Source organism: Brachycentrus maculatus, unplaced genomic scaffold (genome assembly GCF_059751285.1).
Source record: "Brachycentrus maculatus isolate JH-2025_06_01 unplaced genomic scaffold, ASM5975128v1 h1tg000408l, whole genome shotgun sequence".
In the NCBI taxonomy this organism is placed as follows: Eukaryota; Metazoa; Arthropoda; class Insecta; order Trichoptera; family Brachycentridae; genus Brachycentrus; species Brachycentrus maculatus.
In genome coordinates this window covers 427762-443674 of record NW_028281157.1, presented here as the reverse complement: position 1 = coordinate 443674, position 15913 = coordinate 427762, and the positions used below count along the sequence as shown (strand labels likewise).

Sequence of the window (15913 nt, the reverse complement as noted above, 5' to 3'; positions counted from 1 at the left end):
ATTAACAAAAACTATCTTCACATTCGTTTGATAATGCCCTAACAAGGCGAAACAATTGTCAGAATATTAATTTATGATGGGCTTCGTCGGCAAAAAAATATCTTTAGACAGTTTTCTAGTTAAAAAGGATTAATTATTCGTCATAAATTCAATTTTTTATTTACGTTTTTTTCAAATCTAAACTGTATTCCTTTTCAAATCCAAATTGTATTACTTTTTCAAAAAACAATTAGCTGGCTATGCGAATTACTCGTTATGATAGGTTCCACTGTTTACACGTTTCAAGAATTAATGCAAAATGAATGTTCAACTAAAGGTAAATGAGATTTAGGTAAACGTCGTTTCGTATATCTCATCCATATCTTCAGTATTATAGTATTGAATAATTCCATGTGCTTGCATATTTCACTGCGCAGTTTGTTTGCATTTTAGGACGAATTTACTGGCTCGCGCTCACTCGCGTACATGCTGCTTCCATAATACTCGGCACATTAGGATGGGCCGGTGATATAACGGAACCATTAAAAAAATCCCAACAGTACTTTTTTACTATTGCATAACTGATACTCCGTTTTTAACTCTACGCCTTTTTACATAAAGAAGATTATAAAACTGAAACGGATCACATATTTTAATGGTAGTATAGTAAGTTCGAGAAATCAGTAGTTTGAATGTTTTACATTTGTACAACTGGGAAATTTCGTGCAACCGAATAAATTTCCTAAAAACGATTTGAGAAATTACTCCTATGAAGTACAGTAGTAATTTCTTACTGTCAATACTAATATTTATGATTCACGATACCCGCCTTTCTCTCGTAATTAATATTAGCTTTTTTATTATTTATTGATTCGGCATTAACTTTGTGGAATGACATGATAATTTTATTAAAATTAAACACTTGAATAATCCACTTTATCGAGTTTTATTTTTATTTACGACTAGTTTCGAAAACGACAGTTGTTTTCATCTTCTGGTTCAAATTGAAACTAGTCGTAAATAAAAATAAAACTCGATAAAGTGGATTATTCAAGTGTTTAATTTTAATAAAATTATTAGCTTTTTTGTTGTTTTTTTTTTTAAATTTTGTATTTCAGGTTATTTGAATTGAATATCCATTTTGAATACAACCAGTTTGAATGTCCAGATATTTGTTCAACAAGTTGGACACACTCAAAATGTTGTAAATAAATTATCTGGTCAAATTATAAGCTAAAATAATAAAAATGAAAATGATATATTCTGGCGTTTCTCATGTATGTGATCATAATCCAGGATTCGGATCTCACATATTAATATTAGAGTATCTGCTTAGTAAAAAGCTTCTTTTCATCTCACCAATAAATGTCTCTAGTGAAGTTTTTGTGACTCAAGAACGATGTTTCGAAATTGGTTCATATATGTAGAACTTCCATGAATTTGAGTAGTGTGGTTGTCAATAATGGGTAGAATCGGTGAGTGTTACACTGTGTAAAGTGATAACTTAAACCAGCCTATGACGGTCGACAGCCCCGTAAATTCACAGACTTCCATATTCTTCTTCATCTTTGGTGAGATGTCAAAAATAATATCCATTTTGAATATTTTTTACCTTGCTTATTATGTACAAGGTTTGTAGACCATTAATTGGGTTTTTGTTTCTTCCAACTAATTTAAGATGTTTTTATTTTAATCTGTTTTGGGAACAGGAGGGATAATCTACAGTGAATCCATTTTACCTCTTGTTGTTGTTGGCTAACTAATTATAAATCAGAGGTAAAATAAATATCAGCGGAAGCTAAACTGGCAGTGCACAACGGAGTCCTGGTTCCAACTCTAATGTATGGAAGTGAAACGAAATGCAGTCGAAATGAAGCATTGTCGATAAAATTAAGAAAGGTGTGTTGAGATGGTTTGGACATGTGGAACGAATGATTGAGGAAAGAACGCTAAAACAACTTTATGATGTGAATGTTAGTGGAAAAAAGAGCAGAGGAAGACCGAGAAAAACATGGCACGATCAGGTATGCCAAATACTTGAAAGTGGTCAGGTTAGGAGTCGTAACAATCGGCGGGTATGTATGAGGAGATGCATGAACGTGGAAGAGGCGAAGAATGTTTGCAAATACAGAGTGGTGTGGCGTTCTATTCTCTCTGCCTACCCCTGCGGGGAAGCGGCGTGAAGGTTAGGTAGTTTTTAGTTAGTTATAAATCAGAGGTAAAATAAATATGAACGGACAGTAGTGTGGGCCAACCAGGAATGATTAGTTTTGCGAAATAATCATACCAAAAGTCTATATGTAAATGCCTCGTTTTTATTTATAAATAAACATTGATTAAGACCTGTCGCTTTAAAAGCTAATTTATATTTTAGTTTTTTTTTATTAATACATATTTACATTAAAAATTTTCGGTCCCACACTAATCCAAGTATAAAATTATTTTTAAATAAATATAAAAACAAATACTGGATGTGATGAGTGTATTGACACTGCCAATGTTTACGTAATATTCAAACTCCAAATATACTGAAATACAGCATGACATCATGTCCAATTGAATTATAATAATATGTTTATTTGATTACTAGCATTAAAATGTTGTCTCGTAGAAAGATCTTAAAAGATTGAGTTAAAAATCAGAAAAGTCAAAAATAATCAAAGTAATTTTTTTTATCTGTAAAGAGAATACATTTTTTACCGATATGTTTTTAAAAAAATATGTTGATATTGTTATAGCCAAGTGGCGATCTTTTATTTAATGACTCGCCTTTTTTTCATACGTATATAAACGGAAAAATTCATCTCATCAGTCTCATTTTTTGCTATTTATTTTTTATGCGTATAAAATTCGATTCGTCATTTATTTTACAATTTTAGTATCATAGAACGGGGCTACTTGAACTTTGATGTGTTACTTGAGCCCAGTACAAAAATATTTAGATCTGTATTTGGTCTACAATGATTAACGTATCGACATGATTCATTGTTTCCCTGACAGGTGACACTTATACGTTCATAATTGTAGACCAAATACAGATTTAAATATTTTTTTGTACTGGGTTTTATGTCAAGTAACACATCAAAGTTCAAGTAGCCCCGTTCTACGGTAACATGTCAGATACACCGTTTAAAGTGATGAACCAATATTAAAGATATAATTTTAAAAAAAATCTTGTAAAAGTGGGGAACCCCCTCGTTGCGCTTTAAACTTATTAATCCATTAATTAATTTTGTCAACAGTTTTTCGAAGATTTTTTTTTTGTGAAACGGTGGTGTAGTTACAAATGTCCAACTATAGGAGATAGACACGTCAAATATTGTTTAATATGTTATGTATATCACGTTTCTCAATTGCATTATTTTCTTGTTATTATTTTTAGGTATGTCTAACACGTTGCAATAGTACTAAATAAAGGTGACATCACGAATACGAATGGCACTCGCTATTAATATGTTTTCCTCATACTCAATACGCGAGACGTAGCAATCATAATTTAATAGCAAATAATACTAATATAGGGTGTTTTTTCTAGAGGCACACAAATTCTAATTTCCCGCAATAAATGTATGGTGGCATCCGGCGTGTGGCATGTAGCGCCATCTTGTTGAAACCACAGCTCTGTCACATCAATGTCATTGAACTGAGATACGAAGAACTCAGTAATTATGATAATTTAGCGCTCTCCATTGACACTACCACCATAACGTTCTGGCCGGCATCGTCTTTAAAAAATATATGGGCCAATGATTCCACCTGCCCACAAAGTACACCAAACAGTGGCTTTTAATGGATGTAAAGGCGTCTCGACAAAGGCTTCTGAGTTTTCTCCACTCCAATTCAGCAATTCTGCTCATTAACATAGCCATTTAACCAAAAATGTGGCTTTTCGGTGTAACAAAATTTTGCGTTGAAAAAGATGCTTAATATTGTTTTCGGCCCATTCACCGAACCTACGACGCGCATAATGGTCATTCAGTCTATTCATGGTGAAATGGCACAACTTACTGACTACAAATCACCTGTCAAATTGACAGTCTTTAGAAAATATATTTTAAGTTTAAAAATCAAACCTCTAAAAAAACACCCTATGTATTTATTCAAAAGTTCAGGTCATGACCCTCAGTTTTCTTACGATTGCTTTATTTAATCTTTAAAATCTCAATCTTTATAGTTCGCACGTAGAATTGTAATTTCGTTTGGAAGCTATTAAAAGCGGTAGACAAAAATGTTTATTTTTTTTAGTATGAAACGGATACATACCTATGAAAATATCGCTTTCGGAGAAATATCAACTTCTAGATAATTGAACGATTAGGGAGAAATAAAGATCATTAAATTCTTGAGCTGAATTTGATTTTTGAAATAATATTTTAGGAATGTTTATGAAATATTAAAAAATGTTAATATACAAGGAAATTTTGTACGGATATTCTATTTTTGATTCTACTAATACTCACCCACACCCAATGGTGCATAGGGCACTTCGTAGTATCGATGTTAAATTGATCATTTATTTTATTGGGGCAGGCGATCAGTCCTGCGCTTCAGTTACTCAGTCCACGATAATATTTAATCAAATTTATAAATATTGATGGAATAACATCTCCAGCGCGGTAGCCAAACGCGTTGACCACTACTCGGAGACAGTCTTTTTTTTATAAGTGTGTAAAATTAATTTTTATAAAAATAAAATAACTTTGTTTTCAACCACTTTTTTATTGGTACATTTTTTCTCCAACCGGTTTCATCAAGAACCTTGTCATCATCAGGGTTTAACATGTACATCTTACTAACCACTATTCGGAAATAGTCCTTTTTTAGAAGTGTGTAAAATTAATTTTTATAAAAGTAAAACAACTTTGTTTTTAACCACTTTTTTATTGGTAAATTTTTCCTCCAACCGGTTTCAACAAGAACCTTGTCATCATCGGGGTTTAACATGTACGTATTAAACCCTGATGAAGACAAGGTGGTTAAAAATAAAGATGTTTTATTTTTATAAAATGTGTCACAAACTATCTGCGAAAAACATTCAATGAATTGTAAAATTAATGTTTGTTTTTTCATGGAAGAATTTTGTAAGTTTTTACAATATCTGAATGTTTAATTCAATCACTGAACTAATCCAAAATTTGAGAAAATCGATTTACATGTAGACAGAGGCATCTTTTGTGACGCCTTCTTTGTATATTCACGATGAAAATATAACGAATTTACATTGTTATTTGACGGCATTGTTTTCGTTTTGCCTCTGCGTGTGAGTAACTCGATTTTCGCAAATTTGAGATTAGTTCAGTTTAGAGCTAAGCGCGCGACGTTCGCTCTATATTTTCTGATGATAGTAATAATGATGATGATAATGCTTCAAATAATGTTTAAAATGACTCACAGCAACACCAAACCGATTTTAACAGAGAAATTCGTCATTTATAATACACGAGGACATAACAAAATACATGTGGAGCTGATAAACACAACTAAAGAGTAAGGTCCTTACAATATATTGCCTACACCCAAATTAACCAGCTGCATTACATATATAAAGTAGAACCCAATCAGGGTTCCAAAATAAATGAACTGAAAAAATACTTAATGGAAAGATATCTGTGTCGGTGATTAGTTATATTTTCTTATTTGTTTCCTTTAAACATGCTTCTTACGAATGTTTTTTTTATGTGCCTATTTAATTTACGCTTTTATTATTTTGCCCTGTGCTAGTTTTGTTTAATTTTTAAAAAATAATTAAATAAAAAACTTTCCTTTTTGTATTTAAGTCTCGCTAACCTTAACACGTTAAACGCCAACACTGAAATTTGCCTATTTTGAAATTCACAAAAAAACTTTTCGGTAATTTACGTATTATAATAATAAAATGTATCCAGTTTATTTAATTTTTTAATTTGACGATAGGCTCCGATAGGATTTAAAAAAAAACTAAATATCTTGATTGAGGTCACTGGTACCCCCCATGGCGCTGCGGTCCAACACAGGCGAGGTCACCGTCCCCTTATGACGTTTATCGTGTTAATCCCATGTGCCAATTGACAAATGGAGATCGTTCATCGGGAATATTATATATATATTATATATATAACTTATGTATGTAATATGTTTTAAAATAAATAATAATAATGTATCGGTTTTCCGATTTTACAAAAGTAGAGATTTTCTCTAGAGTGGAGGGCGCCTAGGTACGTCACAAGCTGAATCCGCCCGAGCGTTATGCACAGCTGAACAATGCAAGTTGCATTTCCCTCTCCAATCTCCCGTCCGCATCTCCCGCAGGAATATAACTAATATCACTCTTCACTCGCGATATTATTGTTGAGTGTACTGAACCAATTATTTGCGCTGGCCAGAATGTGGAATTTATTTTCATGATAATATATGAATTATTTATAACTGGCTCGGTTTGTATTCCGAGGGCAGTCGCCCATCCGAAAGACCGTGGGTTTCGAGATCTTGATATACCTAACCCTTTGTACTCCGTTGTCGCCGTCACAGCGACATAGAAAACATAACAACTGCGATGGCGCCACAGCGGCGACATAAACAATAGGTATACACAGGTTTTTTTTTTTATGTAACGCAGTGGAACAGCGTTCCGGCACCTTTTTTCACGGATAAATAAAAAAATGAAAGTCAATTAGACAGAACAATGTTAGCGCTTACGTAATTACTTACGTAAAAACGCTTACGTAAAAAAAAAGCCCTGGGTGTACACACATTCATCAAGAAATCGCTGAAATGGTGGCGTAAACTGTTTTTTTTTGTGGGTATAAATCATACATTGTAAATAAATTTATTTAACAAAAATAACAACGAAAAATCATGAGCCATTTGAAAAAAATTCAAATTTTAGTACTTTAATTAGTAGGTGAGTACAAAAATCCTCGAAGAGACAGCTTGCTTTCACTTTATCAGGTATCAGGCTCGTAAAAGCGGTTTGACGGTAGGTTAGTTAGTTAGTAGAATATGCTAAAAAAATATTAACAATCTTATATGTTAAGAAATATATATTTCTTAACATAGCCACAATTCTAAATTGTAAATAAAACACTTGTTTTTTTACCACTTCAGTTGTGTGTGATAAAAAACAAATGTTTCATTTATAATTTAATCATATCTTACCCAAAAGTGAATGCCGAAACGATAAATAACATACTACACATTTTTATTTACTGCCTTACCAAAAATATATATTTTCTAAAATTTTTCTAAAAGTATTTTAATTTTTCCTCATATTTTTACACCACAACCAATTGAGTAGCTGTTATTTCGTGAAAAAAATTTAGTGTACAAAGGGTTAAATTTTATTCTATCAAATCTTCATCTACAATATCTACTTTTGTTTATATATCACATGGGTACTTTTTTATTTTGTTTAACTAACTGGAAATGTCTCCAAGGGTCTGCGAAAATATTTAAAAAAATAAATCATCAATTATTACGCTTCAGTGCGCGCGTGTAATGCGAAATACGACAAATTTATTTAGGAATTGTAATTGGAAATATAAATAAATGAAAATTGATGTATGTAACGAAATTATTCAAATGACACGAGAGTGAGTTTTTTTCCGGAGCATAAGAGTCTTTACTAAGTTTTGACATAACAGAATATTGATTCCATACGGAATATGACGTTTTGACTGGCGTAGTTTAGATAATTTTACTTTGTACTTCAAAATTTCTTTGGCATTTCAAACCAATTGTCCTAATACTGTAAAAAAACAGGGTAAATGTTTTTTTTTTTTAATTAATATTTTGTAGTTTATTATAAACGGAGGCTTAATATTTTTTCCAAATTTTATTAGTTAGAACCTTGTCATTCTAGGGGTATTATATGACAAATTTCGAGATCAAAAATATGCATTGTCCTCATTTTGTTGTTGTTTTAATTTCAGGGAGGAAATTTTAAAGCAAATATCAGTCACCTCGAGTAACGCCTCCATCTGGCTGGAGCACCTGCGCGCCCTCGCCCTGGCGGAGGGAAGTCTTCAGCACAACCACCGGCAGATGGCCCTCGTCAAGGAGCTGGAGGCTCTCGGGCCCGACCTCGCCAGCCATCCCCTGCACTCCGCAGCGCAGCGCTACTCGGCCTACAAGCAGATGAGAGACGCCCTCGACGACTCGGCCAAGAACTTGGTGGAACTCTACGAAGAATGCGGGGGCAAAATCGAGAGCTACACCAGAGCCATGGAGACTATCAAGGGACCTCAACTCACGCAGTGGATCCAAGAGCTCAATTTCCCCATCGACCACGACGGTCATCTCGTCTTCGACCTGATCAGGGAGTTCTTGCAGAATGCCGGCCAGAGTGGTATGATCGCGCAGTGTGAGCAGTCTGAGGCGGAGCTCGGCCAGATTGCTCGGCAGCAGACGATGCTGATCAAGTCCTGCCTCGAACTCCTCTCTCAGTATTCTGCCGTCGTGCAGTACTACCCCCAAAGCTTCATGGAAAAGCATCGTATCGTACTTTATCGTAAATGGGCTGGAAAACTACTGGAGACCGATTCTCCCGAAGTTTGCCGCGAAGTTATTTCTCACATTCAAAACTATTTGTCATCCGATAATATAAATCACCCCTCCATGCAGCAAGCTATGAAATTTTCTTATCAATTCCAAGCCATTCACAATGAGGCCAATATAAAGTTGAAGAAGTTGTACGATCGAATACAAGCGGAGGGAGGTCAGGAAGCTCTACCGAGATGCGAGAAGAATTTAACCGATTCAAAGGCGACAATAGCGAGTTTCATTGCGCAAGAAAACGGAGCCGAAAAAGCCATGGAATGTGTCACCATAACTGCCATGTGCGCCTTGAATAGACACTACTTGAAACTGGAGGCGGGGGCCCAGAGCGCCGGCGACTGCCTGGTGGACTTGACTTCGCGGGACGGAGAGTGGTTCTTCGATGAAATGAGTATCATTTCATCCCTTATAACGGAATTCGTATCTTTTATTCCACTCCACCACAACTCCTCGACTAGAAATGACGACAGAATACCCCTGGTTTTAGACTGCTTGAAAGCGACAAAGTCAATATTCATCGATCTTCAGGAGCTCAGCTACAACTTCCAAATGATCATTCTCCCCGAAGCTATTAAAAAAATACAATCCGAGGAACCATCTGTACTCTTGATGATTAACGAACTCAACTCAGTAGTGTTGAATACGGCTTGTCCGCTAAACGACCTTTTAGCCCAATTGGAAATGCACATGCGATACATAATTATGGAAATGGAGGTAACTTTCTTTTCGTCAAGTCGGCTCGTGTCCTTACGTTTTAAGCGAATGTATTTTGATCTTTTGTCCGCATTGTTTTCAGTCTCCGGCAGGCAACCCTCAAATGATTGCGGCCGATCTTCGTCAGCGGTACGAGGCTCTAGTGGGATGCTCCGACAGCGGGAACGCAGTGCCCGCTGCCGGTCGAATGTTGCTCATGGGATCAGATGGACTATTCAAGCCGTTGGTGGGTCGCGGATCCGCCGTCCTCGACGCCCTCGCAGCTCTGCATCTGCCTCACGTTTGGAGAAAGATAGATCACATCGGCGAGGCTAAGGACTTGGCTGTGAGTCCCTTGTGTTCTACCATTTATTATTTTTTATTTACCATTTATTAGTTCCAATTTGCTCTAGTCTGTTGTGTTCTACCATTTATTTGTTCCAATTTGTTCTACCATTTGTTCTATTCTTAACTCAATCATTTTTTGCAGGCTCCATTGCATAATGAACAGTTGCGATCTGTTTTGGAGGATATCTTCTTTATCAAACGCATACAAGCCCTTACAGAATTCTTTAGTTTGTGTGTGCAGATGTCGTGCGCCTTCAAAGGTGTCGGCGCACCGACCATACACGACGATGACAGGCTCTATAAACCCATCAAAAGGTATTTGCTTTATAATTTCTGTTTTTTCTTATTAGCTGTGTGCTTTTTCATTTTAAATCAATTAAATATTTCACACCAAAACGATGATGGTTGTTCTGATTATTGCGCAGGGTGCGGTTCATACTTCTCCCTGCTATCTTGGACTTATTGATCATCTATCTTGGACTGTTGTCTGGACTGATGTAGGAGGGAAGACTAGCTCTAATTATATCTCTGTTATAGGTTCATTGCTGACTACATCGGTAGACAATTTCTGGGAGTTCAATCCCAGTGTGTAGGTGTCACGATCTGCCTTCTCGTACAAAGACTAGGTCTCAGCCTCAGTATGGAGATAGAACAAAGAGATATAGGTAGGTTGTAACTTCCCATCCGTACGCTGATAACTTTCTGTCTCTGGTGTGTGCTCGATTAATTTTGCTATCGGATGGTTTCCAGGAGCGTCATGGAAAGTCCCTCTGGAAGAACTATGCAAGAACTGTATAGGAAATGCTGTAAAGACGGGAAATGTTACTCCGTCTAATTTACAACAAGCTACCGGTCTGAACGCCAACATGGAAGCCGCTTTCAGACGAAGGTAATGCTTTTGATTTTTTTTTTACACAATAGCTGCGGTGCTCGCAAATTTTTGTGAGTTATGGCTTAGCTATAGGCAATTTGTTCCAGTCTTGAACCGCTTTGATTGAAAATAATTCAATGATAATATTTGCACTTATTAAGGTTTGAAATATTTATGCAATGCAAACAAGTTCTTCTCCTTATTTTTTTTTACGGCTTTTCACCCTTCTATAGTGTTTTAGCCAGTGTTGAGTTATTTTTTATTATTTTATTAAGTATTAGTATTCCTTTTAGTGGGGTTAGTTTTATGAGTAATGTTGATTAGTGAGTTATTTTACATTTATACTATAAATTTTTAAGAAAAACACAAGTTTGTTTGGGGAGGTTACTTCTTTTTTTTATGGCTTTTCACCCTTCTAGCCAGAGTTATTTTTCAATTACAGAGACTGTGTGAAATAAAAATCAGTATTTATTTATACATTTGCCCGCAGGGAGGCCATTCGCACTCTGGAGCGCACGATCGGCATCCTGGGCTCGAGCGCGGGGCGCCTGCGCCTGCAGCTGGCGGCGCACGGCTGGCTGCGCGCCGAGGGCCGGCCCAGCGCCCCCGCCAGCCCCGCGGCCCCCCCCGCGCTGGCGCCCGCCACACCCGCGCCTGGCTTGCCCCCCGCGCCGCCCGCCGCCGAGCTGCGCCGCGCGGCCCAGCAGCTGGCCGCCCTGCAGCCCCGCATCGCCACCGCCCTCGAGAAGCACAGGGCGTTAGTCGCTAGCGCGGAGCAAAGGTGATTATTGTTCACAACATTTTGAGTTTGTCCAAATATTTCTTCTCTGCTTAGGAGTTATTTTATTGATTTTTTAACATCCCTATTGGAATAGATGACGAAGAATATGGAAGTCTGGGCATTTAAGGGCTTACGACCTTCATAGGCTGGTTTTAGTGATCACTTTAAATGATCTGTAAATCAAAATATTTTTCAATCATATAAATTTTAATCGACTTCTTCCTCTCCATCTAAGTCATGAGGACTAAGTAATGATACTGAGGGTTGTGACCCTTGTCAAAGCAATGACTCTACCCCAGTTATACCGAGGTGCATGCTGCTGTCTTAACTTGAACGGTCCATCGTGTTGGGGTACTTCTTGTCTCTCTCTTCCCCTCCAGGCTACCGATTACAACCAGTCGTTCCAGGTTATAACCATTGCCATGCGCAACATGTCCAAAGAACTGAAAAATCTGTCGTATACAGACATTGGCCAGAGTCAAATAAGTCATCCGAGTGTAACTCGCTTATCCTCTGATATTATGTTTGCAGACTAAAATGGGCAACTGGTGCCAACCCGGCGCTGATGGAGGTGATGGCCGCGTTCGAGTGCGCCGTGAACATCCGCGAGGACCGTCTGGGCGTGGAGCGCGCGCTGGCGGCGGGGGTAGGTGCCGCGTGCGCGGCGCTGGCAGGCGCGGGCGCGCCGAGCGGCGCCGCGCGTGCCCTGCCCGCGCTGCCCGCGCTCGCCGCGCGCCGCCGCGCCGCGCTCGCGCTGCTGGCCCGCGCCGCGCCGCCGCCCGCGCCCTTGCACGAGGCGCTGCTGCAGCTGCTCGCGCCCGAGAAGGGCATAGACGCCTTCTGGGTGAGTGCCTCTCGGAACTAATTCAAATTCATTCCCAAGTGGATTCTTGTGCCCAACGTTTACGGTCTACTTCACAGGTCTACTACATAGGTCTTCTACATAGGTCTACTTCATAGGTCTTCAAACGTCTACTATATAGGTCTACTTCATAGGTCTACTATATAAAGGTCTACTACATATGTCGACTGGACTCTGAATCATCTAACAAAAATTTCCAATCTTGGGACCCACCTCTTAGCTGTCTTGAGAGAAGTGGGCATAAATATTAGTGATATATCAAATTCATCACTTCCATTTTTTTTTTTAATTCATGTATACAGTGGCGAGGGCCCACTCAATATTCGCTCACGACTCACTGGTGAGTCGCGACCTATAGTTTACTAGAAAATAGTAAAATTAGTGTCGCAACCCAAAGATTATAAATCAAATAATAAAACGAAGAATAAACAATTCATTATTTGGTGAGTTTTTATTAAAGCTACTCAAATCTGTGAAAATTTTCTAATAGTGTATTTTATAGGTTCTTCTGTCTGCCTCCGTGGTGTAATAGTTAGCGTGTTTAGCTACCATACTGGAGGTCCCGGGTTTGATTCCCAGGGGGGGGGCAAATCAATATCAGTGATTTTTCACTGTAATATTTATTCAATATCACCCTGGACTGGTGCCTGAACGGAAAGCTGATCACCTTTCCTTCATGTGTTTACAATCAAAATAACACTGCGTTTAAATGATGCAGTTTTCTATGCACCATTGGGTTTTAATAATAAAAAATAAAATATAGTTAGTACTTAAATCGAACTTCTTTGAAGAGACTCAAACACATTAGCAATGTCCGAGTTAGATTATTTTTAAGATAACTGGAGTACAGATATGCCACTCCGAGTGCCCCAGCCATAATTGCCATTGTTCTTTTTCTACCTACTATTCCTCTTCCATTTTTTTCCCGTGTAGTAATTTATGTCTTATTTAGCCCATAAAATAAATTCCGCTCTTAAGAGCTTACCTTCATATAATTAATGATCAAACTGACACCCTATCGACCTGATGCGGTGCCTTATGCACCATCTGTGTGTAGATAGGGGGGGAAGAGAGAGAGAGAAAACCCTTATCCGCACCCTAATGGTGCATAGGGCACTGCGTCATATAAACGCAGTATTATCTTGATCGTTTACACATGAAGGAAAGGTGATCAGCCCTCTGCTCCAGGTACCAGACTAGGGTAATATTGAATAAATGTTACAGTGAAAAAAATCACTTCCATTTATTTGACCCCCCCTGGGAATCGAACCCGGGACCTCCAAAACGGTAGCCGAGCGTGCTGACCACGGGTGCAGATAGGAATCGCATTAAAAGAAAATGATGTCTGATGTTTGAAAATGAATTAATTACAGGTAAGCAATGTGTCAGCTCTTCTGACGGACATGATAGGACAGTTGCAGAAGCATATCGGAGAGCTAAAATCCAATCTGGCGACGGCGGAAGAGACGCTGAAGAATTCCGCAAACAAGCTATCAAACTTCAAGAGCATCCATGAAAAGCTGATATTCGACGCCAAGGGACTCCTCAAGTCCATCGCCAAGAACCAAGAAGGCGTGGGAGCCAAAGTCCAGGATTACCTGGCCAGACACGAGACCTACATGGTCGACATGGGTAGGCTGATAGACAACTTGTGCGCTGACGTCTTGACGGAAGATGAAATCACTGTGGCTATCGAGCTGTCCACCAAGCTGGAGCATGAAACATCAGATATCTACAATGACCTAATAAGGTATAGTATTTCAATGTCTGTTCATAACATATCTTTGAGTCTAAAGGTGGAGACTGAATGGAGCATTTCGTCGTAACATAACGTCGTAACATCGCTTGCGGCGAGCATTCGAAACTATGCGCTCGGCTCGGTGTACTGACTGCCTGAATGCTCGCATCGTAACGTTTTGCGTTACGACGAAATGCTCCGGTCAGTCTTAATGATGTGCATTTGTCACTAGCAATGTTAGAAAATAAATAAACCTCATAAAAAAAGGACAGGTATTTTAAGGACTTTTGCCTACAACATTTCAAAATAAGCAAAGACATTTGCTTACAACAAGAACCCATCCACAAGGACGGGAGATCAACAAGCTGCTCTCCGGCGTTACTATTGCTCAGGGAGGCGTCCTGCCCAACATCTTGGCCATGCTCCAGCCCAAGAAGACAGAGAAGAAGGCGCAATAATACAGCGCCTCCACTTTTCCCCTTTCAGACTCAGCCGATTGACAATGTTTTTCTTTAACACCCTACCTTCGGGTTATTTTCTGAGTTAATTCTATGGAATTTTTTTTTTCTGCAGAATCATAATTCTAAAATTTTCATAAAAACAGATTTTTTTTGTTGCCAAAATAGGTGCTTTTAGGACGAAACTGATCTACTTCTCCGTTAGAGTGTTCCCTCTCTCTGTCTCGCTTTAAATATTTTTGGCACAGGGTTACCGCAATGGTGTGGAAAAAATTATGCGTATCACGTACGTTTGTATGTGTAGGGCGGTTAATATATATTTTTTTATCTATCATTACTATTTTCATATTAAAATCCATATTTGTATCCTTATGGTACTATTTTACAAAAATGGCGCTTTATAAATCATCCAAAATTATTATTATAAGAAGAATCGAAGCTTGAATAGATTGGTGTACTTCCAACACTTTACTCAAAATGACTGAAGAAGATGATACTGGTCCAACTTGGCCTTAAGCATAATTTACTGAAGCGATTTCAGATTAATGAAAGAATTTAATTTTCATTTATAGCTTTGAAGGAGGATGGCAGAATGATGAGTCGTCCGCAACCAAGAGACGGGGCACTTTAGTGAGACAAGCTGCTGGAATTTGGAGCAGTCCTGCGAGACAAACCACACCACCCAAAAGTAATAAACCACGTTTATGTATAATAAATTGAATTCTTTTCTTTTAAAATTAATTTTTCAACTAATCTTCCATAATTTATCAAACTTATATATCATATCCTTAAGGATTGTGGAACTAATAAACCAAAACAAACGCACCAACAATAACTAGTTTGATTTAGCTGGTGAGAATGACTATTGGCGGTTACGAAAATTGCTATCTGCCAAAACTCTGAACTCTTTCGATCAGTCCATATCTTTTCTACTACTGTAACTTCTCAATGTTTGTCTCTTTCCTGGTAAAGATGATAAGACTGCGACACTTAAAGATCAGAATCATATGTTCTAATCTATGGATTACCAATTAAAACGGACCATCTTGAGTCATAACAAAATATTGATACGGCACTTATTCATATTAGCTTTCCATAGCCAATATAACTTGAGAACTATTTATTATTTCGGCATTCACTTTGTGGTAAGACATGATGAAATTGTAAATGAAAAACACTTGTTTTTTACCACTTTTTAGTTTACTTTATAATAACGACTATTTTCAAAAACTGTGCTTCTATCTTAAGGTCTAAATATAATATAGAGTTTATTTAACATTCTGGCCACATCAAGCGAATTTGCGTAGTATTACTAGAACTATGACAATTGACTGGATGAGGTGGTTTCAAACGCTTAATGTATTAATGTATCTCACTGATATAGTCTGGTGTTGCTTGAATTTAGTATAATAGAATTTGTGTGTTAGGTCGGGTGATCCAGCAGCAAAATGCATACGCCGCATCGGTTTGGAAGCGAGTACGCCTCAAGCTGGAGGGGAGAGATCCCGACCCCGCCAGGAAGCATTCCAACCAGGAACAGGTAACTAATTACCTTCTCACTTTCTATTCTCCCGATACATTAAAAATACCCTCAATCTGCCACCTTAACCTTTCTTTTACGGTACTAAAAACTTCCGCGTGCACCGGTGAT

At 37.9% G+C, this 15913-nt stretch overlaps 1 protein-coding gene across 1 annotated transcript in view; it reads left to right on the top strand.

The window, feature by feature from the left end:
- Window positions 1-15913, top strand: part of nonC (serine/threonine-protein kinase Smg1) — a 165248-nt gene that overhangs the window by 148173 nt on the left and 1162 nt on the right. Inside the window, exons 3-12 of the mRNA XM_088271010.1 lie at window positions 7887-9225; window positions 9308-9550; window positions 9695-9867; window positions 10090-10217; window positions 10303-10441; window positions 10914-11204; window positions 11736-12048; window positions 13440-13816; window positions 14835-14950; window positions 15690-15802. Coding sequence (XP_088127136.1) covers window positions 7887-9225; window positions 9308-9550; window positions 9695-9867; window positions 10090-10217; window positions 10303-10441; window positions 10914-11204; window positions 11736-12048; window positions 13440-13816; window positions 14835-14950; window positions 15690-15802 — 3232 coding nt within the window. The remainder of the gene's footprint in view (window positions 1-7886; window positions 9226-9307; window positions 9551-9694; window positions 9868-10089; window positions 10218-10302; window positions 10442-10913; window positions 11205-11735; window positions 12049-13439; window positions 13817-14834; window positions 14951-15689; window positions 15803-15913) is intronic.